The sequence below is a fragment of the Trachurus japonicus genome, chromosome 10 (genome assembly GCF_045865225.1).
Source record: "Trachurus japonicus isolate A0001 chromosome 10, Traja_1.0".
NCBI classification, from domain to species: Eukaryota; Metazoa; Chordata; class Actinopteri; order Carangiformes; family Carangidae; genus Trachurus; species Trachurus japonicus.
The window spans coordinates 4,618,533-4,644,665 of NC_140916.1; the positions used below are offsets into that span (position 1 = coordinate 4,618,533).

The 26,133-nt window shown below is 42.4% G+C and overlaps 2 protein-coding genes across 2 annotated transcripts in view; one reads left to right on the top strand and one right to left on the bottom strand.

Moving 5' to 3' along the window:
* The window catches only part of dgkq (diacylglycerol kinase theta), a 48,315-nt gene extending 44,417 nt beyond the window's left edge, over positions 1–3,898 (bottom strand). The window contains exon 1 of the mRNA XM_085788991.1: positions 3,709–3,898. Within this exon, the coding sequence (XP_085645117.1) occupies positions 3,709–3,889 (181 nt within the window). The 5' untranslated portion in view covers positions 3,890–3,898. The remainder of the gene's footprint in view (positions 1–3,708) is intronic.
* Positions 3,899–11,013: 7,115 nt separating this feature from the next.
* tbc1d2 (TBC1 domain family, member 2) overlaps positions 11,014–26,133 on the top strand; it is a 34,663-nt gene continuing 19,543 nt past the window's right edge. Inside the window, exons 1-3 of the mRNA XM_085788897.1 lie at positions 11,014–11,077; positions 14,493–15,378; positions 16,979–17,078. Of these exons, the coding sequence (XP_085645023.1) occupies positions 14,494–15,378; positions 16,979–17,078 (985 nt within the window). The 5' untranslated portion in view covers positions 11,014–11,077; position 14,493. The remainder of the gene's footprint in view (positions 11,078–14,492; positions 15,379–16,978; positions 17,079–26,133) is intronic.

Genomic DNA, 26,133 nt, shown 5'->3' on the forward strand with positions numbered 1-26,133 from the left:
GCGCTTTCTGGCTGTGCGCGGTCCAGTTAAACACATCCGCTCAGACCGTGGCACCAACTTCGTTGGTGCATGTAAGGAGTTGAAGATACCCTCGAACATTGATGACATCACTGTGAAGACTTACCTGTCAGGTCAAGGTTGTTCTTGGACCTTTAACCCTCCACACGCCTCCCATTTTGGTGGCACATGGGAAAGGATGATTGGTCTTGCAAGAAGAATCTTAGACTCCATGTTTCTTCAGCTGAAGGACAAACTAACCCATGAGGTGCTGGTGACCTTCATGGCAGAAGTAGCAGCCATTATAAATGGCAGGCCCCTGGTTCCACTGACAACTGACTCCAAGACTCATTCATACTCACCCCAGCTGCTCTTCTCACTCAAAAGGTGAATGTCCTCTCTGCTCCTAGTGGAGATTTTGGAGTTTCAGACCTCTACAAGCATCAGTGGCGGCAGGTCCAGCACCTGTCCAACACCTTCTGGGACAGGTGGCGAAAGCAATTCCTCCCAACATTACAGGCACGCAAGAAGTGGCAGTCTACTCACCCAAACATCAATCCAGGAAGTATTGTTCTCCTCAAGGACAGCCAAATACCAAGAAACGAATGGCCTCTTGGACTGGTAACGCAGACCTTCCCCAGCCAGGACGGGAAGGTGCGAAAGGTCGAGGTCAAGGTCACACGTACAGGAGCGGCTAAACTCTTTCTTAGGCCTGTTTCTGAGATAGTGCTTCTTTTCTTGTCTGAGACCCAGTGAATTTAACTATGTAAGGTTTTATTGAGTGGCGTGTATCCACGCCAGGCGGGGAGTGTTTTGCCACAATCAATATGCTTTTATTTTGAAGGTTTTATTTTGAAAAAAGGAAGTACATGTAAACAGGTCAGGTGACTTCCTTCCTTGCTGATAACCAGGAAATGAACACAAACATGCTTCAGAGACACTGCTTAAGCTAACTTTCTCTCCTGCGTTTTATGCCTTTTGATGGCATCGTTGGTATGTATTGATTTGGTTTAATGTTATTAATGACCGCAGATGGTTATTTTTGTCACAATGTTTAGTTTGAAAAGTTTATTCAGGAAGTCTATCGAGTTATTGACTACTCCGCTATGACTGTTACTAAGATTAATGCTAAAATTCATGTAAGGGAATAAATGCAAATAGATGTCAATAAATAGTTGATTATGCGTTAAAATACAATGGTTTACGGATAAATAAGTAAATAGCAGTTAAAAAACAAGCACTTTAGTTCATTTAAGAATTTACATTGTTTTGTGTGTGTAAGTATAAAAAAGAAGCAACTTTTGTATTCATTATGCCTTTTGTGTGTTTTAGTTTTACTCTTTCTTACACCAATAAACCTGTGGACAACGGACAACTGTCTTCAGAGTCGTGATGTCAGGAAGGAGTTTGTCTAGCTGCCAAAGTGTATCACAACACATATACGGAGGGCAGCATAATGATGGACTCTACTCACTGGTTACTCTCAACTTACCAGCTCTGGCTGTTTCAAGCTGATTCAGGTGCTGTCATAGGATGAGTTCATGCATCAGCTCATGGTGGACCCACATCTGCCAAATAGGGACACACATGATTTTGATATTTCATTTAGACGTAGTTTAGATTGCTTTGTAGTGACAGTCTGCCTGGACAAACATGATGCTGGTAATAAGTTACACATTTGTGAACACAACTAGCGTTTACTAAATCAAAAACGCGTATTTATTCACTTCTACCATAAATGAGGACATTTCTCACAGACTTAGAGAAGAAAATGTTCAAATGAGGTGCAGTTAAAGAGCTGATAATAACAAAAGACGTAACGTTAGCATCTGCTGTTCATTAGCTACAACCGCTAGCTAGTTTACCTGTTAACAATTAGCATTGCTAGCGTTGATTTTCTTCCGGAGCTAACCGTTAGCTACAGGTCAACAATTTAAACACTGGTTGGAGAAGTTAGGTCGAAAAAATTAAAAACAACATAACGTGTGACCTACTTCATGAGTGCAGCAGTGATGAAGTCATCAACCACAACAGAGTTTGACTCACTCACCTCATGAAGTTGACAGCATCTCAGTGCGATTCGGTGCTCGTATTGTGAAAATCCCGGCGCGTTCACCGTCCCTAGCCCCTCCCCTCAGATACCCCCCCCTCCTCCACGCCAAAACCCTGACAGTAACTTGGCATTGAAAAAAAGAACATTGAAACCGAAAAAAAAAAAATTGAAACTGAAAACCACAGTGTAAAAAAACACACACTGAAAAAAGATGGACATGAAGAAGAAATCTAAAGACTGACATTGAAAACTACATTATTCAATGCCAATACTTCTTTTTTCAGCGTCAATACAACTTTTATTACAATGCCAAATTTTATTTTCACTGCCAAAAATCGTTATTACAATGCCAAATTTTATTTTCACTGCCAAAACTCGTAATTACAATGCCAAATTTTATTTTCGCTGCCAAAAATCGTAATTACAATGCCAAATTTTATTTTCAATGCCAACTATTTTATTTTCAATGCCAACTATTAATGTCAGGGTTCTGTCTCCATAGAATATCAACTCTTGACTTGCTTGAAGTAAATAAACTTCTGGGTGCATGTTTGAGTCGCCATCTGACGCTGTCTGTGGCTTTGAGGGATGGAAACAGCCTAAGCAGCAGAACTTCAATCCGCTCCCATTCATCGCTGCCGTGGCGATGCGGGGACAGAGACAACTACCGCAAAACAGGAGCAATTAAACTGAAAATCTACAGATTCCTTCTTTTAGACCTAAAATGTTCGGAAAATAAAGCCCCCATTTGAATTTGCCCGGAATTGTCCTTTAACCCTTTAAAACAGCTGGATCTGATGCTGCTGTTCAGGTGAAGGATGAGGAAACCACCGTTATTCTGACCAAGATGACAGACAGACCATAATAATAACAACACAACAGGTTCTATCTAACCGACACCACTGAGCTCTCCTCCAACACAAAGCATCCCTGCCAGACAGTTTCCTGTTGCCATGACAACCGGAGGAAGTAAATCACGACTTGACTGCAGCTCCAACAGACGCGTTAACACCTCAGTGTTACTGGGCAGAGAGTGTGCGTGTATGTGTGTGTGTGTGTGTGTGTGTGTGTGTGTGCTCCATCAGCTGGTGAAGGTTCACACACACACACACACACACACACACACACACACACACACACACACACACACACACACGACACACCTGTCTGACGTCACCTGCAGGTGGTTGGTTCGGTTCCTGGTGAAGAACCGGAAGATCCTGTCTCATTAATCTAGTCTAAACTAATCTCTTTCCACTTTAAATAAGAATCATCACCTAAAAATGAACTTGTTTTTAGATCATTTTCACTTGTTTCAAACTAATTTTCACTTGAAATCAGTAGAAAAATCTGATAGTGAAAGAACGTTTTTTGTGCTTGTAATAAGAAAGAAAAACTTGCTCCACTTTCAGATTTTTCTACTTATTTCAATTGAAAATCTGCTTGAAAGAAGTAAAAAAAAATTGTCTAAAAACAAGCTACTTTTTATGTGATGAGTCTTATTTTTTGTTTGTTTTGACTAGAAATGACATTTTAACTAGAAATAAGACATTCTTGGTAAGATTTTGAGTTTTTGCAGTGTGTGTGTGTGTGTGTGTGTGTGTGTGTGTGTGTGTGTGTGTGTGTGTGTGTGTGTGTGTGTGTGTGTATTACAATACCTTCACAGAGGTATCCTATCAGGCCCCAGATGAAGTCGCTGCAGCTGTGGCAGAAGGTGGGCTTGGTCAGGGTCACCCTCCGGAACCAGTGGCCCGGGGCGGAGCTCCGGTACCGGGGCCGGTTCTGCTTCACGGCTGCCGGGCTGGAGGTCCGGTTCTCCGGGGGGTCTAGGTCCGCCATGTCAGTCTGTCTGTCCACACCGATGGACCGATGCAGGGCCGTTGCATAGGGGAGAAAGGTGATGACAATTCTAGGGGCGCACAGCCCAGTAGGGCACGCAAAACCCCCAGTAGCCTAATCTAAATTATTTGGACTAAATTATTCAAAAGCTTCATGAGACAACTATTAAATCAGAATAACTGGTAAGTTGTCTGTTACTGCCACTGACTGCCATCGTTGCCCTGGTTGAGATAAATACAAAATGATAATACAGTCTATGAAAAAAGAGGTGATCAAAAGTCAGGGGGCAGGGGCCCAACTTCAGTATTTTTTCAAGGAGCTCAGAATGACTATATTACGGCCCTGGACCGATGCGGGGAAGCTACAAACACCCTAACCCCCCCCCCTCACCTCCACCTCCACCGTGCTCGGTGTGTGTTGGAGCTACTGATCCATCTGCAGACTCACACACCGGGAGGAGAACCGGCTGTAGCTTCGTGTTCCGGTATTAAACGTGCCGTGACGCCAGGAGTCATCTCCCCCTCAGGCCGGAGCCAGCGGTGCTGCTGCCCGGCGCTGGGGGCTCCGCGGCCGGCCGCTGGCTGCTGCTGCTCGGCCTCCTCCTCTCAGATCCTCCGGGGAGCAGCGGCTCCTCCTCAGCCGGGGAGCAGCTCCACCTCCAGGCCCAGATCACAGCCGCTCCGCCCGGACTCCTGGAGCTCCGGACCCGCTGCAGAGATCAGAGCCCGATCGGTACCGGATGAACCGGAGTCCGGAGCCGCGGAGCAGCCGGTCCACAGCGAGTCCTGGGCCGGCAGCGGCGGTCGGACTGGAGCTCAGAGAACCGCAGCAGCAGCAAGAAGCTCCACACCGGGACAGAGTCAGTAGAGACCGGTACCGGTACCGGGCTCTGGTCGGTAAACACTGATCAACAAGTGGAGAGGAGAAGGGGGGGGGGGGGGCTCTCTGCTCTCTGCTTCACCAGATCCTTCTTCCTCCTCCGAGGATGATTCTGCTTCCGCGTCAGAGTCTCCGACACTGATTTACTCCTCCCTCTTCCTCCCTCTTCCTCCTCCTTCCTCCTCCTCCTCCCCCCTCCCCTTCCTCTTCCTCCTCATCAACACTTCTTTCTTTTTTGTTGTTGTTTGTATTGACTGTAGGCTAAATGCATGTTGCAAAACAAAAAACCTGTGCATTTAGCACTTGTAATAGCCTATAGTAATTTTTATTTTTTTAAAGTACAAAAAACAGAAATCCTGTAGCTACATTTACACATAGCACTTGTAGCCTACAGTAGTACAAATAGCTACAAACAGAAATCTTGTGCATTTAGCACTGGTATACAGTAGGCCTATGTAAAAGTAGTAGCCTACAAAGTACAAAAATATAGAAATGAGAAGTGCACAACTCAGCCACAGCATCATTTCTCTGTACTGGATCAGGCCACAGGACTTCATCCTGAACTAGCTTATATGTGCCCTCACATCATTGGACACAAGTGTGATCAATTTTGAGTTGTTGTGTTCAACCGGTTGTGTACACCCGTGCTTTACTGTAACTGTGTTTGACTTTTGCCACCTGTGCTCAGCATTATGCAACACAGGTGCATCACAATGAAAATGTGTTGGTAGTTGTGTCTAAACAGGTGAAAAGTGCTGATGGTTTTGCCAAAAGAGTGACTGGTTCAACCAGTGGGTTCAGGCAACTGAGCATTTGGTTCAGACAACAGGGTTTCGTGTTTAAGCAATTGAGAAAAACTGTATTGCAAAGTGCAAAATACAATACAAATAAGCATATTCAAATGCAATTACAAAAGTTGTTGCTTTCAGAACTGAGCGTAGCATTTCTTACATTCAAAAGAATAGGATATAAACATAACAATAATAGAAAGTAAAGCAATAGAAAAGAAATTTAAAAAAACAAAACAACATTTTCTTGTAGGGGATCAATCATAAGTAAAAGTTGATAAACATATAGCAATAGGGCTTTCTTTGATTTCATAAGTTTTAATGAATCAAAGTAAAGGTGCCCTCATCAACACTTTTCCTTTCACATTTCCTTCCTTGTATCTTTTTCTCTGGCGCTTTGTCTTTTTTTGTTGTTGTTGTTGTTAGTAAAGTTTATTTAACACCTTTCACAGATACAAATCACAAAGTGTTTTACAATGAAATAAATTCAACAGTAAAAAACAAATATATTTCATTTCATTTCATTTATTAGTTTATTTCATAGGGACAGTGCACCACTAATCAACAGAGTTAAAAGAAAAACTGTAAGTGGGCCAGAGTTAGCCAACAAGGCTAGTTTTCGTCCGTATAATATAATGAATACAACAATTGAACACACTATAACTTAATTTCATGTAATTATATATTATAATATAATGTAATTAACTTAAAGCAGAAGTAAGTGATATATTTGTGTTAATCTAAGTCTTAAATAGTTATATCTTCCAACAGCAATCACTTACATAAAGTGTTTGGTCTGAAACACGGGTCTCTCAGTCACTCTGCTCTGCTCTGAGCCGAAGAGAAAACATTTATCGTATCCTACAGTTTTTATCCAATGAGGAGAGAGAACGGCATGCAGGGCTGTGTGTGCAGCCAAGGGACGCCGTGAATGTGACGACGTAGGGACGAGGACTGTTATGGTGCGTTCAAGGCAACTCGTATTTTTCCGACCGTGAAGTCGTACCAGTTCGATCTGGTACGAGTTCACCGGTCGGAAGTTACGAGTGGCCGTTATAGTGACTTTCACCGGTAAAACAGGTCGGAAAAACACGAGTGGGTTGCCTGAAACGCTACAAAGTCGTAAGTTGTGACTTGAAGCTGTAATTTACGATTTCAAAAGCCTGCCTGGAACGCAGCATTAGCGAAAACGACCGGACCACTTACTTCTGCTTTAATATAACATATCTTGTATAAGCTATGTATTAAATAAAACAGAGTCTTCCTAAAGTCTTCATCCCCCTTGAACTTTTTCCACATTTTGTATAACCACAAACCTGAATGTGTGTTATTGTGACTTTATGTGACAGACCAACACAACGTAGAGCGTCACCGTGTATTCATTCAGTCAGTATGTGTTGAACCTGTGTGAGTGTGTCAGAGGTCAGAGGTCAAAGGTCAGATAAGAAGCCTAAAGCGGATCAGCTCAGTTTAAAGGGATAGTTCAACATTTTGTCAAACTGGCCCATTGCCATAATCCCTATAGTCATAGCAGTAGGTTTGTTATCTTTAATTGTCGGCGCAAGCTATTTTTAGAACGGCGGAGCAGAGCCGTGAGCTGCTCAGAGCTACGCTACGGAGGCTCATGGGATTTCTTGGTTTCCCTCATCAAACTCATGAGAAAAGAGAAGAAATAGCCCGCACAACCTCGTTTTGCTCCAGAATATTTTTCTGACAACGTTTCGGGCTTCTCAGCCCTTCATCAGGTCATCATCATAATGTGTTTCACCCGTGTAGCATATATATGTAGACGCCCCCTGGTGACGTCATCAGACGTGGGGTCATTCACAAGCTCATAAGCTATTTTTAGAACGGCGGAGCAGAGCCGTGAGCTGCTCAGAGCTATGCTACGGAGGCTCATGGGATTTCTTGGTTTCCCTCATCAAACTCATCAAATACACAATCCAACAACTCCACAACGCTCTGGTGGACAAGTTGTGACCTGCACATTCACCACGCTATGAGATAATAACACAACGTTACCAGACAGAGTTGTTGTAGAAGGAAATTCATGCTAAACCACTGATGCGCATTGCCTTCAGGGACAGTTTTTCAGCAAGCAGTCTCGCATTTACCCTGTATTTACCTCGAAAACGGCTCCGTTTCATAACGTTCCATTATTATCTCATAGCGTGGTGAATGTGCAGGTCACAACTTGTCCATCAGAACGTTGTGGAGTTGATGGATTGTGCATTTGATGAGTTTGATGAGGGAAACCAAGAAATTCCATGAGCCTCCGTAGCGTAGCTCTGAGCAGCTCGCGGCTCTGCTCCGCCATTCTAAAAATAGCTTGCACTGACAATTAAAGGTAACAAACCTACTGCTATGACTATAGGGATTATGGCAATCGGCCAGTTTGACAAAATGTTGAACTATCCCTTTAAACTGAGCTGAGCTGCAGTAGGCTTCTTATCTGACCTTTGACCTCTGACCCCTGACACACACACACACACACACACGTTCAACACATACTGACTGACTGAATACACGGTGACTCGCTGCTCAGGTTTTACTTCACGGTGACGCTACATTGTGTTGTCTGTCACATAAAGTCACAATAGCACACATTCAGGTTTGTGGTTGTAACGAGACAAAATGTGGAAAAAGTTCAAGGGGGATGAAGACTTTAGGAAGACTCTGTTATATTTAATACATAGCTTATACGAGATAATATTAAGTTAATTACATTATATTATAATATATAATTACATGAAATTAAGTTATAGTGTGTTCAATTGTTTTATTCATTAGGCCTATATTATATTTGTTTTTTACTGTTGTATTTATTTCATTGTAAAACACTTTGTGATTTGATTTGATTTGATCCCTTTGACCCGATGAGGTTCTTGTTCTCCCTCAGAGAACCAGCAGGGGGCAGCGTCTGCTACACTGATCCTCCATCAGCAGACAGTGGTGCAGAGTCTCACCTGGACACATCTGGACATCTGGACATCTGGTCACATCTTATTGAGTCAGTCGCCTTTCGTCAGAACCTTACATACTTTTCACCTCGTTAGACACAACCTACAGACCCATTCCCACCCACTAAAACACATTCTGCACCGTGATGCACTTGTGTTGCATAATGGTGAGTCCAGGCAGCAAAAGTGAAACTCGATCAAAGCGCAGGAGTCTAAATTTAAACACAGCAGTTCAAAACTGATCATACTTGTGTCTGGTGATGTGAGGGAACCAGTATAAACCGGTTCAGGAGCCGTGATTGTTGGATAAAAACACTCAGAGAGGTGAGTCCTGTGTCCTGCAGCACGTTGACAAGATGCTGTAGATGAAGAACTGTACACTAGATACTGTATGATGCACTTTCGAAGTTGTAATGTGATTCTTGTTTATATTTTTATTCTTTACTAGAAATGTTAAACAGGAAGTTTGTTTGTCTGTTTATTTTCACATATCAAAAAGTTAAAAAAGATATAAAATCCAAGACAATGTGAAGGGGAAATGCAAAAAAAAACAACCCTCCAGGGGCTTGTAGGGCGGCATTCTCCAACTACAGCTCTAAGCTACTGTGCATACATTACAAAAACTGTTCATACATAATAAATACAAACATGGTTACCTGGTTGATCCTGCCAGTAGCATATATGTCTCAAAGATTAAGCCATGCAAGTCTAAGTACACACGGCCGGTACAGTGAAACTGCGAATGGCTCATTAAATCAGTTATGGTTCCAACATTGTAACATTGTACAATGCAATACAAAAGCTTGATAAACATATGATAAAAATATAGCTAGTAATCCTAGTTTAGATAGGCAGACCATGTGGAAAGTATTGACTGGTTAACAGGAGAGACTTTAGTGCTCTCCTAAATTGTTGTAAAGATAAGTTAAAGAAAAAGAAATGTGCAGAACTGTGATTGGGAGGTACAACAATATTGGGTTCTAAGGTGGCAAGAGTTACGTGTGGAATAGGTGTGAAATTGATAGTTGTATGCAAATATATAATGAAAAGATGATGGGAGGATTTTTTTTAGGTAACCGTAAACAAATAAACCAATCTGAAGACGATTCACCTGATAAACACTGAGGATACCAGTGTTTGTTTTGCATTTTCCTATTGTGAACATAAAGATTATTCCTATGATCTGATCATTGTGTTTTTCTTTTTTCTATGTTGTGTGTCATGACAGTTCACTGGTGTTTTTCATGTTGTTCGGTTTTGAGCAGTTTGATCTGTTGTTTTGAGGCAATAGTTTGGTTTTGCAGGAAGAGTCAGAGGTTTTGTAAATGTAGTTTAAGAAAAGAGTTTTGTGTTTACAACTCCGAGAAAAGGACAGGAGGATTTGAAAAATGTGACTTCAGTTTCAACCAATGCTTGTTAGCAAATGAAAAAAACTGTAATAGTTGTATAATGGAATTATTCCTGTACTTATACCAGGCTGAATCTCTCCTAAAGACTCACTTTTATCGTTTGACCTTCTCCTAGTTTGTTTTTATTATTGTTGAATGATTAATTTGTTGAGGATGGCTGATTTTAAACTTTTAATTCAGATTTTATTTCTCTTGGTGGTTTTATTTTTTTCACAGGCAGTTGCATTTGATATTTTTTATTACTGTTGTACAGCACCTTGTAACTATAGGTACTATATAAATAAACATATTATTATTATTATTATTATCATCATTATTATTATTATTATTATTATTTATTGATCATAACTGAGGGCTGAGGAGAAGGTATTCAGCATGGTATCACTGCATCAGCTGTACATATGTGTGTAGTATATATTTATTTTTGTAATTATATATTTATATAGATATTTATAAAGTGTATGGTATATATTTATATAGGTGTATTATGTAGTTAGGATATCTGTGTAGTTACAAACTGAAGAGTAGTGAAAAAGGGGTGGGAAATTAAAAAAGTAATGTACTTCTTCCCACTCCTTTTTCGAACAATGTGCAGTGTTTTGTTATGTCTTAACTCTTTATTTTATTGTATTTTTTTAATTTCTCTTTTTCTTTCTTTTGTATGTACAATAGTTACATACATTTTTTTCTTTTTATACATGTTCGAAAAAATAAAATTCATTCATTCACATTGTAAGTTTTTACAATAAACGCTGAACTGAATGAAGAAATGAGTGAAGAAATCACAGCGGGTTTATTTTGAAAAGCTTCTCTCTTCTTTTTTTAACCCCCCCAAAAGCAGCTCTTACTTTGAAGTTAAACAGAAGCGGAAGTAGTGTGTTTGGTCGAGTTGTTGAGCAGAGCGAGCGGCGGCGGGAGGGAAGGATCAGGAGGATCAAGAAGAGGAGAAGGAGAGAAGAGGAGAAGAGACGGAACCGGAGGAGGAGGAAAACTAACCACAACAACAACAACAAGAAGAGCAAGAGAAGAGGAAGAAACAGAAGAAAAAGAGGGAGAAAGAGGAGAAGGAGAGAAGGAAAGGAGAAGGAGAGGAGGAGGACAGAGTGTCAGACAAACAGGATCCAGGTGTTGTGGAGGCCACGCCCCCTCCAGGTGAGCGCTCGTGCAGGTTCAGACACGAAGAGACAGACTCGGGACATTCAGTCCTCAACTGACTCAACTGACTCAACCTTAACACTAAATACTGCCTAACTACACTGTGTACCAATGTACTGCACTGGAGTACTGGAGCTGTGACGTCACTGCTGCAATGTGACGTCATTACTGCACGGTAGCCTATACCGCAGGACAGAGTACGACTACAGCTCACCAGTACTACTACTACAGGTACCGTTATACTACTGTAACTGTAACTATGTGTGTGTGTGTGTGTGTGTGTGTGTGTGTGTGTGTGTGTGAATGGGCTCATTGACTATATATAAGCAGCTTTTCTGAAACAATGCAGTGTTTCATCACTTCCTGTCAGAGCCCGGTGTTACTGTGTTTAGACACACACACACACACACACACACACACACACACACACACACACACACACACACACACACACACACACACACAAGCACTTGTATCTGAACTGTTTGTTTTAAATCATAAGAACAACAGAACATTCAACACAGAGTAACGTCAGTGAGACTAACAGGGACGGTGCTGGTCTGGGTCTGGATCTGGATCTGGATCTGGATCTGGATCTGGGTTATTATAGTTTTAAAATGTTGATGAGTTTTCATTTTTATTTAGTTTTTCAGTTTGATTTTTTAATTCAACAAGTGATGAATCAGTTTAGTTTAGTTTTTATTCCAATTCTAGTTTTCATCCCTACCCCTAGCCCTTAACCCTTGCCCCTTGAAACGGAGCTACAACTCCTATGAATTGGGACACCCCTTCAACAATCACATACGTCATCAGTCGTCTCTGCTGGCTTTCACATAAGCAGGCGTGACGCGCTTTTGCCACAAATCCTGTATTCAAAACCATGTTAACTTAATAAAATAAAATAAAATGTAATGCAGACTGATCGGTTCATTGTAAAACATTTATTTATTGATGTAAATGTGGTGATTTCTGTACGTAATGTTAGGCTGCAGAGCCCAGAGGCAGCGCTGCTCCTGTGTCCAATACATGAAGCTTCACTTTTGATTCAAACAAACTAATGCGAGTGCCACAATTGTTACATTTCATCAATCAGCAAAACCTCTAAAAACCTGCGGGTAAGTTAATTAGCGATCGTCTTTTCTCCTGGGATGACGACGGAGGTTGGCCGGCTGACCAGCTCTCCGGACGAGCCGTTGATCTGCTCCACTGTGGAGCTTCACTTCTCCCAAAAACATCGGAGCAAATGTCTAAACAGCCGTCATTTGGATAAACCGACCTCACATTGGGGATCTAAGCAGCTACTTTCTCGCATGAAAAAATATTAAAACTAACAAAGTGACGTAATAACAGCGCTACAGCGAGAAATAAAACAGCTGCCGGTTGCCGCAAGATAAACTTGTCATACCCCTCGGTTTGTAGTGTGCCCCTGAAAAATCTCTGTTTGAAGGGCCAGATAGCCCTACCACTTCCCCCTAACCCTCGTCTGAACCAGAATTGGGACACCCTTGGCCCTAGCCCTTTGTTTTGCGCGTTCACGTGAAGTGGTGTTGTCCCGATTCTGGTTCAGACGAGGGTTAGGGGCTATCTGGCCCTTCAAACAGAGATTTTTCAGAGGCACACTTCAAACTGACTAACTATGACAAGTTTCTCAGAATGCATCTCGCGGCAACCGGCAGCTGTTTTATTTCTCGCTGTAGCGCTGTTATTATGTCACTTTGTTAAGTTTTAATATTTTTTCATGCGAGAAAGTAGCTGTTTAGATCCCCAATGTGCGGTCGGTTTATCCACATGACGGTTATTTAGACGTTTGCTCCGATGTTTTCCGGAGAAGTGAAGCTCCACCTGTGGAGCAGATCAACGTCTCGTCACAGAGACACCACCCGGCTGGAGAGCTGCTCGGCCGGCCAACCTCCGTCGTCATCCCGGGAGAAAAGACGATCGCTAATTAACTTACCCACAGGTTTTTAGATGTTTACCACCGGCTGGTTAGGGTTAGGGTTGGTTCTTTTTAGGAGATAAACGCTGGTCTCATTGATAAAATCTAACAATTGTGGCAGTCGCATTTGTTAGTTTGAATGAAAAGTGAAGCATCCTGTGTGTATTGGACAGAAGAGCAGCGCTGCCTCGGGGCTCTGGAGCCTACGTACAGAAACCACCACATTTACATTAAGTAAACATGGTTTTGAATAGAGGATTTGTGGCAAAAGCTCGTCACGTCTGCTTATGTGAAAGCCAGCAGAGACGACTGATGACGTATGTGATTGTTGAAGGGGTGTCCCAGTTGTAGGGGTTGTAGCTCCGTTTCAAGGGGCAAGGGTTAAGGGCTAGGGGTAGGGATGAAAATAAGAATTGGAATTGGGCAGTAGTTTTTATTTCGTCTTAGTTGTAGTTTTTATTTATTCTAAGTGGTAGTTTTTATTTAGTCTTAGTCTTAGTTGTAGTTTTTATTTATTCTTAGTGGTAGTTTTTATTTAGTCTTAGTCTTAGTTGTAGTTTTCCAGGTTTTAGGAGAAAGCCTCTGTCAGACCTCTGAAGATGAACTTGTTCCCTTTTAGTTGCATCCATCCCATAATGTTCCCATCAGTCCTCATCAGGTTCCATTCACTCTTATCTAGCTGTGGGTCGTACTCCAAGTCGTCCCATATTGAGCTGTGGCGTTTTCTTCCTGCAGCTTTAGACATCAACAAGAAAACTACAACTAAGCTGCTGTTACCTGATTAAACTTTACTTTACTGCAGTTTAGCATCAAACCTGGAGCTTGGAGCTAGTTCTAGTTTTTAGTTTTAGTTTTATTTCAGTTACTAGTTACAGTCTCAGTCACTAGTTAGTCTCCGCTCTCAGGACTTTTGTCATTTTACTGTTCCTAAGGTGAGAACAGAAACGGGGAAGAAAGCTTTTAGATTCTCTGCTCCGAGTACATGGAACAGTTTGCAGTCAGAGCTCAAACTCCAAAGTCTGGTATCTCTGAATGTATTCAAGTCCATGATGATCCAGGCTTCAGGAGTGCAAATGTTTGACTAATCTTGTAAATTCTTTTAACTAATTTTGAAAATTCAATTGTTTTTGTTTGTTTGTTTGTTTGTTTGTTTGTTTTGTGTCTTTAATTAATGTGACTATGTGTTGAAACTATGTGCTGTCATTCTTGGATCTCTCTTGCAAAAGAGATCTTGGATCTCAATGGGACAAACCTGGTTAAATAAAGGTTATAATAATAATAATAATAACTAGATTATTATTTCACTGCTACTTTTAGTTATAGTTTTATTCTTAGTGAACTATAATGACGGATGATGGAGTCCTAGTTGAGGGGGCGTGGACGGTTTTGGTTTTGCTCCTGTGGATCCGAGGAACTTCCTGTCATTATGTCTCATTATGGTCTGTCCTCCTCCTCTTCTCTGTTTTTCTGCAGCAGGATGAACGGAGGCGGAGCGGCAGGAAATCCCAGCGCTGCCCCGTCTCACTCACTTCCTGTCCACACAGACCGGGAGACCATGCAGCAGCAGCCGGACTGGGGAGACCAGCAGAGACCAGGAGACCAGCAGAGACCTGGAGACCAGCAGAGACCGGGAGACCAGCAGAGACCAGGAGAGGAACCAGACCGGCTGGACTTCACTGAACAAACAAACCACCAGGAGCCTCCGACAGAAAACCAGAGACCTGGAGACTCTCCTGATCCAAGACCTGGTCCATCAGGTCCTCCTCCCACAGAGCAGCAGGTCCACGCTCCTTCATCAGAACCAGAACCAGATCGACCTCCAACAACAGAACCAGATCCTCTCTGCCTGAAACATGAACAGACCCAGAGGAGACCTGACCCGGGTCCTGGTCCGACGGACGGTTTATCTGTCCCCTCATCATCAGAGTCCAAAGACCAGAACCACCAGAACCACCAGGACCACCAGGACCACCAGGACCACCAGCAGCCTCCTCCTCCTCCTGGAGACCAGCAGAACCTCCAGGATCCTCCTCCGCCCCTGACCGAGGCCCCGCCCCCTCCGCCCACCACCATCGAGGCGTTCTGCGACCGGCTGGCGGCCCCGGCGGCGGCGGCCCCGTCGGGCCCCCGGGAGCCCAGACTGTGCGGTTTCCTGCAGAAGCAGGCGGGGCCGCTGAGGGCCTGGAAGCAGCGCTGGTTCACCTACGAGGAGGAGAAGAACCAGCTGTTCTACTACCGCACGCCACAGGACGTCACGCCGCTGGGACACGTGCAGCTGAGCAGCGCCACCTTCACCTACCCGCTGAAGGCGCCTGAAGGCACCTTCCACATCCGCACGCCTGAACGCACCTTCATCCTCAAGGTGAGAGGACGAGGAGACGGAGACGAGTGGAGACGGGTCAGTCTGTATACACTGCAAAAATGCAAAATCTGCATGCAAAATTTGTCTTATTTCTAATAAAAATGTCATTTCTAGTCGAAACAAATCTCATTCTACTTAAAATAAGACTCATCACATAAAAAGTAGCTTGTTTTTAGACACTTTTTACTTCTTTCAAGCAGATTTTCACTTGAAATAAGTAGAAAAATCTGATAGTGGAGCAAGTTTTTCTTTCTTATTACAAGCACAAAAAACCTGCTTTCACTGGCAGATTTTTCTACTTATTTCAAGTGAAAATTAGTTTGAAACAAGTGAAAATTACCTGAAAACAAGTTAATTTTTAGGTGATGAGTTTTATTTTAAGTGAGAAGAGATTAGTTTTGACTAGAAATGACATTTTGACAAGAAATAAGACAAATATTCTTGGAAAGATTTTGAGTTTTTGCAGTGTAGGGGAGACTGGGCCGAGTTGAGCCGCCTCCTTGTTGCTAGGAAACCATAATAAAACTGAACACGTGACCAAACATTTAGGAGGAATCACATCATCTCATCTCATGGAGTCTGTGAAGGTCAGAACCACATGAGTAAAGTGGTTTGACGTTTATGTCCAAACAAACATTTTTCACTTTAAAAGTGAATCCAGATTCAGATTCAGATTTTATTTTATTTTTAAAATGGAAACAGTTCATATTGATGAACACTGTTGTGTAAATATGTGGGATTGTAGCCAAGTGGCTAATTTCCATCCCCAGTCCCATTGGCAGGTTGATGTTAGACATAAAAACATGAAGATAAAAGCACAAGAGGCAGAACTAGGACAATAGAACAATGCATCATGATAACACCTTGACATCTGACACAAACATATATGACACGAACAACATACGAATTCCACGAATAACAGAATTGTAAAAGTGTTTTATATCAGTTGTTGTTGCATCTCTGAGCTACAACATGAGGTAATAAACCTGGATTAAAGTTCATCAATTTATCTGTGAGAGGAATAAAGTCAATAAGGAAGATCTGCCCCACACACTTAGACTAGACTAACAGACTGATGAGTGTATTCTGTCTGGATGTGTCAGGACTCTGGAGGTTTATGATCAACCTACAGTTAGTTTTACTGTCACAGAGAAAGACCAGGGTGTTTACCTGGAACCAAGACAGGTGCCAGGTGGAGTACACTGCAAAAACTCAAAATATTTCCAAGAATATTTGTCTCATTTCTTGTCAAAATGTCTCAGTCAAAACTAATCTCTTTCCACTTAAAATAAGACTCATCACCTAAAAATTAACTGGTTTTTAGATCATTTTCATTTGTTTCAAACAAATTTTCACTTGAAATAAGTAGAAAAATCTGCCAGTGAAAGCAAGTTTTTTTGCTTTTAATAAGAAAGAAAAACGTCCTCCACTGTCAGATTTTTCTACTTATTTCAAGTAAAAATCTGCTTGAAAGAAGTAAAAAGTCTTATTTTAAGTAGAATGAGATTAGTATTGACTAGAAATGAGACAAATATTCTTGAGTTTTTGCAGTGTATGGAGTAACTGTCTCCATGTAGTGACCCTCATCGTCTCTTCTCAGGCTGTGACTGAGGAGCTGATGCTCTATTGGCTGCTGCAGCTGCAGGTGAGACGATGGCAGCACAGACAGACGTCCACCTGTCCAGACAACAACAACACAGGTGAGAGACACACGGTTGGACTGGTTGGACTGGTCTACTGGACTCTGTTGGTTCTGACTAGTTCTGGTTCTGGTTCTGGTTAGTCAGAGTAGGGCTGTTCGATTTTGCCCAAAAATAAAATCTCGATTTTCTTCTCTCAAAAATCGATTTCCGATTACGATTACGATTTTTTTGTTTTTTTGTTAAATGACAAACTATTTTGTGTGTCTTTTTAAATGGACCTACAGTAGAGTCTAATTTAAAAAATAATCTATCTATCTATCTTTTTTTATTCAAAACTTTGTTTCACAATACAAAACAGTTTTTCAAAATAATATGCAATATAAAGCACATCTATCTATCTATCTATCTATCTATCTATCTATCTATCTATCTATCTATCTATCTATCTATCTATCTATCTATCTATCTCTCTAAAAACGTGACGTCAACTGACTGCCTTCCACTGATTGGCCAGAGCGTTGTCACCGGAAGAGTCGCAAGCGCGACGTCCGACCATAGGTCCGTCACGAGAATCAATACCGCTAATTTTAAAAACACACCGGCAAACTGTTGTTATTCTGTCACCTGAGTTAAATGTCTGCTGTGTGGAAAACCATGCGGTCCGTAATCGAGACGACACGGCCGTAGCCGCGGTTATATGACGACCATCCTCGCTGGTCTGCAAAATGCCGACATGCTTGTTTACAGTGTGTGGGGAGAGCAGTGGGAAAGCATGATGGGAGGAAGGAGGCGGCAGTCATTACGGTAATTCAGCGCAGCCCAGATCCATGAACGGGGGCTTACCGTAATTACCCTAGTTAGAGTAAAAAAATCGATTTTTAGGATTTCACATTTTTAACATCGTCCTAGCCAAATAATCGCGATTACGATTTTAAATCGATTAATCGAACAGCCCTAAGTCAGAGTCACATGAGACATGAAGACAATGATGCGGTCACGTCCTCGTCTCTTTTTAACCAATCACAATGGATGTTGTCCTCCTCCCTCTGTCCCCATGGAGACAGAGACGGTTCTCTGTCTCCAGGGGCCTCATGTACTAAGACTTGCGTGGATTTCCTACTGAAACATGGCGTATGCCAAAATCCAGAAACTGTCGTACGCACAAAAAAAATCAGATGTATCAAAGTGTGCGTACGCATGGATCCAAGCACTTTTCTTTTGTACATCCCAATCAACGTGGAATTGAGCGCACATGTAGAAGTGCCGAACTCCTCCCTGTCCACACCCCCATTTAAATATGCATTTTAATTTAAATAGGGCCTGCACCAAGGATTTCCTTCTCTGAACGATCAGTTAAAAACCTGGAGGAAGGGGAATTTCACCGAATTTGAATTGGATGTGCTCCTCAATGAAGTTGAGGCGCGAAAACGTCTTCTTTTTTTATTTTTGTTCTTTTTATTTTTGCTGTCCTCCGGCACCGACACAAAGGGGGGTGGGAGAGTGTGGTCAGATATAAAGGTGGACGTGAAGCGAATGACCGCTGTCATCTCAAAAGCAGACAATTTCACTCCATAAAATGATGTGAAATGGATTTACACTTTAAATTTGCTGATTGTGTACACAACTGACTCATACATTTTACACATTTTAAATGAATGCAGAGGTGCGCTGGGGAGGCTGATAAAGACACATTTCCGATTTTACGCACATGTTTATTGACAGTCGGTGTAGTTTAACCAGCAAAAACAAAAGAAAGTCACTAACAGTATGATACGTATCTGGGGGGGACATGCTCAATGTCCAACGGAGGGTTACAGTCACCCCCAAACAAATTCATTACTCACCACGAAGCCACCCATTGCGCACTGTGCCAGCTTGTAGCCGGCCACAGCTCTACATACACAGTTCCAAGAGGATGTGCTCGGAACCGTCATCATGTGCGCAAAAAAAAAAAAAGAAAATCCTCGATACAATTAATTATTAATGTACACTTTGCACTGCAGCATTTGCAATATCCTCCAAGCTATTGTTGTTGAAGGCATTTTCAGCGCCACTTTGCGCATGGTTTTATATCCACTCATCTAATTCCCACATGTGGATGTGTTATTTAATTGTGCATGTGTCTCTGATGTGCACATCAAGCTAAGGACTAATTGTTTTCACATTATTAACAGTTTCCCAGCATCACCTCTAAGTGTCGCCAAAGGAACAACAGCTGTGGAAACGTGCGTACGCCAGCCATGGAGTTGGCGTGGGCCACCGCACTTTTCCACGGTCATTTCACTTTTGATACATCTGAACGTTGGCGTGGAAAATGACGTACGCCACTTTTTTGTGCATACGCAACATTGATACATGAGGCCCCAGGTGTTTGACCCAGACAGGAAACAGGAAGCGATGTGTATCTACTTCCTGTTGTTTGACCACTAACTGAACCGGTTGACACCAGCTCCACCAGTCAGACACACTGAACCAGTTGAACCAGCAGCTTCACACCAGTTTCAGTTGAACCAGTGTGGGAGGACGTTACTCTGCTTCACTCAGACTGAAGTAAACACAACAGAGGATACATTTTTCCTTTCTCTTTGTCTCAGTTCTTCTTCAGTTTGTTAAGTTTCTTAATGATCTGGTCTGGATCAAGGTTCAGTCTGGTGTTGGTCTGTTGTTGGAGGTCCAAAGATCAGAGTTACTTTACTTTATTCAGCACCAAAGATGAATTCATTTGGACAAAGACTGAATTTACAGAAAAGCTAGAAAGTAGAAAAAGAAATATCTTCAGTCTTTGTCCAAATCCCCTGCAAACATTTAAAGGGACAACGAGGAGTTTTGGAAAAGCGAAGCGTTTTCACACTACATTTATGAGCCTCCGCGCGCACCGTAAAATTCTTTTGACCGGCGCAAGACAGACTCATATTTTCATTCATCAATAATTAAAGTCAGAGGTTCAAAGAGGTTCACATTAGAGGCTGACACGGGAGTGTTTTTTCAATCCCGCCCCGTCCCGCTCCCGCAAAAAAAATCCCGTCCCGTCCCGGTCCCGTGACAAAGTAAAAAAAAAATCCTGTCCCGTTCAAATCCCGAATAAATCACTCCCGATCCCGTCCTGTTCCCGATTTTTTCTATGAACACAGTCATCATAGATCCCCCCTCCCCTCTCTCTCCCTCAGCGCACTGCAGGCTGAATGACAGACAAAACAAGACGGTAGATGTGGCGTCAACACATCTACCGTCTTGTTTTGTTATTTCAATTAGTGATAATGAACGCCCTCCTCGTCCTTTCTCTCTCCCTCTCTCTCTTTTTCTTTCTTTATTTTTTGCTTGTCTGCATCACCTGTTTAATGCGAGGTGGAGATTACGCCGCCGCCGCATCAGCTGACTCCTCTGACTGGCGGAAAACGTTTAATTGCCTACCGGTATGTTGATTTACACAGGTTACACACCGCTACGTAGCCACGACAGTGATCACTGAGGGTGTGTGGTGTGCAGTGTGCATCAGCTGTTTAATGCGAGGTGGAGATTACGCCGCCGCCGCATCAGCTGACTCCTCTGAGTCAGTCTGACTGGCCGAAAACGTTTCCCTACCGGTATGTTGATTTAGGTACACCTCTACGGAGCCAGGACAGTGATCACTGAGGGTGTGCAGTGTGCATCAGTCCACACACTTAAAACTTTTGGACCGTTTTGAGCGCACCATCCTGGCTTGTGCTTCTTTGAATGTCGCGCTTTGACTCCCGGTCCCGTTCACTCCCGTTTACATTTTTTCCCGTCACGTCCCGATCACGTGATTCAAAATAAATTGACTCCCGAATCACGGGATTCCCGCGGGAATCCCGTGTCCTGCGGGAATCCCGATAAAATGTCAGCCTCTAGTTCACATACCGTCGTAGTTCCGACCATAAACGGCGATTCAGCTGCGTTATTCTCATGACTCGTTGCGAAACCGAAAGTAAAAAACGCTGGTCGGCTCGACCAGCATCTCCGCCACCACTAATAATAACAAAATAACGATAGAGACAGAACGATATATTTATTGAAAATGGGCCCATTAACAAGTGTGGGTAACGTAGATTCATCCACATTGATGTGAGACTTTTTTATAACCGAATAGAAACTCCTCATTGTCCCTTTAATTTCTCCATCAGATGACTGCAGATTATTTTCCTCCTCCTCCTCCTTCCTGCTCTAGAATAAGACACGCCCACCGATGATGTCACAGACTAGAGTGACATAGATATATACACGTAGATGCCGCCTCTGACGCTGCTGCCCATTGGAACGGATCGTCGCCGCCGCCGCCATCTTGAGGGGGAGGTGAATGGGTTTTGTTATGTTTTGTTTTACCTCGTACTGCCGTTCGTGACATGCATGACGTCATCTATGGTTTTTACCATAGGAACTCCCCCTCAAGATGGCGGCCGCAACGACATTCCTGACCATAGATATATACACGTAGATGCCGCATTCGGGCTTGTCAGGAATGTCGTCGCGGCCGCCATCTTGAAGGGGAGTTCCTATGGTAAAAACCATAGATGACGTCATGCATGTCACGAACGGCAGTACGAGGTAAAACAAAACATAACAAAACCCATTCACCTCCCCCTCAAGATGGCGGCGGCGGCGACGATCCGTTCCAATGGGCAGCAGCGTCAGAGGCGGCATCTACGTGTATATATCTACAGGGTTCCCGCGGGGTCTTAAAAAGTCTTAAAAGCATTGAATTTCAAATTTGAAAATAATACCTTAAAAAGTCTTGAAAAAGTCTTGAATTTTTATATTTGGGTCTTAAAAATTGTGCTGTTTGTAACTTCTCTCTATTTTTAAGTTTTTATTTGTCAATCGCGAATATTTAATAAAAAATAATGTAAATACAGAGAGGCGGAACTAATCATTTCGACCGCACCGCAATCAGGAGGGTATAAATAATCTGAACACAAGCTAGATACGTCACTGCACACTCCAGCTCAGAGGGTGGCGGTAATGCGCCGGTAAGCTGGTTGCCAACCGCCGTTAAACAAAAAAGAAGAAGAAGAAGTAGATACGTCACTGCAGATTTCGCGCTACAGGAGGAGACCGACGTGACGAGCTGGAAGAAGCTAATAATGGGGAAGTGTAAGTTTAATGAGGGTTGGTTGGATTCTGTGCATTACCGTAAATGGTTAAAACCCGTAGTTGGTAATATTTGTGAGGCCTACTGCCGATATGGCTGTAAAACAGGCCGACTAAAGTCTTAATTTCATGTATAAATGGTCTTAAAAAGGTATTAAATAGTCTTAAATTTAACTTTAAGAAACTTGTAGGAACCCTGTATCTATGATTCCTGACAAGCCCGAATGCGGCATCTACGGCCCTGTCCCAATATCCGCACTTCCGCCCTTGTGCCCCTCAAATGCGCATTCACGCTGAGGGTGGAAGACCGTAGGGTGTCCCAATTCTCTAATGTGGTTCATCAAGGGTGCCGTATTGCGCCCTTCATGCACCCCTCCCTGAAGTGGCCATCAGACCGCACTTCGCTGAAGGCAGTTTCCCATAATTCATATCGTGTCGTGACGTTTCGAACGGCAAAGCGTCTGTTGCCTTGGAGATCTGAAGCCGGTGAGATCTGAAGCCGAGAGTAGCGGAGCGATGGAAAAGAAAATGCTTGTAAAGTGTAAGTATAAAGTGTTTTTGATCAGAATTGGCATCTATAAATATATGTAAAACGTATTTCCTCAAGTGTAAACTGGTATTCAATACAGAACCGGGTTTTGTCAGCCTTTTCTCTGTTATTGTTTTGTAAAACGGATGTATTGTATCATAAAATGTTGCGTTTTTTTTCCACCTCCGCTGTTATTTCCTCTTAATCCATCATGTCCTGTCAGCTTTTAGGACCGCTGATGTCGTATGTCTTGTGGCTTGTGCCGTAGACTTTTAACAAAGTGATTATTGATTATTTTTTACGATCGGAAGTTTGTCCGTTGTGTTTAACGTTAAACACGTTATGAGGCTCTGTCCGTTAGAAATGGAAAATGGAATAAAAACATAAAATAGATCTAAAGGAAGATGCCTTTTTTTCCCGTCAATCCGTCACATATTATGCATTATCTCACTCACGAAGGGGTACTAGATGCAGGGGGAGGTTAAGTGCAAACAAAGCTTATCAGAAGAGAGAGAGAGAGAGAGAGATGAATCATGTGAAGCTGTGGCATGCTTACACGGCATAACACACGACAAAATTAACTGTTTTGCTTTTATTTTCACATAGGGACCGACGAGATGACCTTTAACTTTATAAAGTTCAGGGCAGAGAATGACAAGCTCTTCACAGGGCACAGAAACGCCTCTACCCAGGGATATGAGTAAGTTATCATATGACCATACATGAGCAAAAAAGTATGCAGGCCTGATGTAACAGTACAATTATTTAATGGAGGAAACTGTGTTTTCCAGTGAAATTATCAAAATCATGGGGCTGGAGGGAAAGCTGTCCCCACAGCAGTGCAAAAAAAAGTGGGAAAACCTTAAGAAAAAGTACAAGGTAATCTCTTTTGTAATGTTTGATTAGTATGAGTGATACCACTAGACGTCAGGAATGTAAATGACATTTTTTCTTTCTTTCTTTCTTTTTAATTTCCCCTAATGCTACATAGGACTTAACACTCCCCAAAACAGGGTCAGGGACAGATGAGGGAGAGGTAACGGCAGCAAATTGGATTTTTTATGCAGCTATGCATGAGGCCATTGGGCAGAGGCCGTCCGTAAGGCCGGTCAGTCTTTTCTCATCTGGGCCACATAATGTAAGGAGGCCCCAGTCACCTTCACATGAGGTTGTGGAGGAAGCTGGGTCCTTCACAGAGGCAGAGGAAACCGACTCAGCAGAGACCTCTGACATGCAGGCCCCTGAACAGACAGAATCTGCAGCTGGAGTCGGAATGAAAAAGAGGAAGAGGAGTCAAGACTCATTTGATTTTATGAAAGACTACTGTGAGAGACAAGAGAGTAGACAGCGGGACGAGGCTGAGAGAGAAAGTGTGTGGGTGGAGAGGTCACAGCAACAGATGGATAGGATGCTGGATCTCTTTGGACAGTTGGTGAAAAACATGACAGACAAGTGATTTTTTTCTTTTTTTTGTGATATGTATTAGGTAAATAAAGTATTTTTTTGCATTAAGAATTCTTCTTTTCGTTACTGAATCACGTAAAAAAAAAGTTTTTTCATCAGTTGACAGTGCAAGTAAACAGAGACATCAGTGTACAGTATTGATATAAATAAGACAATTTGCATTTAACATAGAAAAAAAAAATTCCTTACTGAAACATCAGCTTCAAGGCATGTTCATAAGAAAATAAATTTACAGTACAATTAGTGAACAGTATATAGAAACATTAGTTAATATAGCAATAAGACAATTTTCATTTAGCATAGAAAGAAAATAATATTCCTTACTGAACCATAAGCTTCAAGGCATGTTAACAAGAAAATAAATTAACAGTATAGTTACATAGACACATGGCAATAAATAGTTAAGCTATGGTTTTTACGTTCTAGTGTAGTCATGTTCATGAAGTTGTTCCTGAACGTGAATGGGTGCGGACACATGAGCAGCGATCCTCGCCCGCAGCAGGTTGCCATTTGTCTCCTGTCCAGGATCTGCTGCTGGTGGTAGTGGTGGTGGTGGGGGGGCATCATCAGCTGGCTCTGGTTCCAGTACATCACCATGAGTCAGACACACATTGTGCAAGAAAGCACAGGCAGTGACCACCTCTGTGCAAAAGCCAACTTTCACCTCCAAGGCTTTGAACAGCGTTGCCCTCCAGCGTGCTTTCATCATGCCAAATGCTCTTTCCACAATGGAACGAGCACGTGAATGACAGTGATTGAACCGCTCTTCGACCCTTCCCTGAAGTGGGTGTTTGAAGGGTGTGATGATTGTTATGGGAGACTGTATGCATGGATATCCTCCATCACCGAGGAGAACAAAACCAGGTGGGGGGTACTCAGCATTCACATACAGTGGGCTGTTCTTCAGTACACGGGTGTCATGAACCGAACCGGGGAAACCAACAAAGATATTAAGAAAGCGTCCACTGGAGTCACAGACAGCTTGCATTTGTATAGAGTAGAACTGCTTGTAGTTAAAGTAGTCTTCCTTGCCATGATTGGGTGGTTTGATGCGTATGTGACATCCGTCAATTGCTCCTACAGCCTTCTCAAATGCAGCATGGCGAGCTAAGCGTCCAAATCTCTGGCCAGTTTCCTCAAGTTCATCATGATTTGGATAATGAATTACTTTTTCTGTAATGTCCATGATTTTCCTGGCGATTCTATGTACAACACGGCATACGGTGGACTTTGGCACAGAGAAAGCTCGGGAGGTGACTCTGTAGGACAGTCCGTGGGCAATCCAATACACAAATATAAGAACCTCTAAATGATATCCCTAGCCATGGTCCTGGTCCCTGCGGAGAACATCCATCAGGCCCCTCATGGATCTTCTGGATAAGCGGTAGTCAGGTCGGAGGTCTCTCTCTACATCAAAGTAAACCTGAAGCACAGGCATGGTGCGATTCAGCCTGGCATATCTGATCATTCTTCCAACCTTAAAAATACAAAAAACAAATTAAAAAACAGTTTTTAAAACACAGATTACAAGTATTTCTTCATTTAATTGCTCAATATATTACAGATAAGATAAGATATAGCTACTTTATTTAACCTTGAAGGGAAAACATAATAAAAATAAATAATTAATAAATAAAATAAAAATAATTTGTCTGGCAGCTCAACTCATCTATCATTTGCAGTGTAAAATGAGGAATTAATTATTTTTGGTTTTAGGCAAGGCAAGACAAGGCTAGTAGCTAGGCTATATACTGTTTGTCTCAAAGGGCTTCACACAGCATCATAACAACATCCTCTGCGTTTGGCCCTCACAATCAATCATTTCATGAAAGGAAAACACCCAGTAGAGTTCACATCATCATTTTATAATTTGAATAATATCACAGTATAACGTACCCACACTCTTTTTCAATAGGAATAACGTTAACATAATTAAAAAAATATATAGTGTCTAACGTTATCCAGCCGTTAATAAAAGCGCTGGCAACATGGACCGCAGTGAAAACAAATATG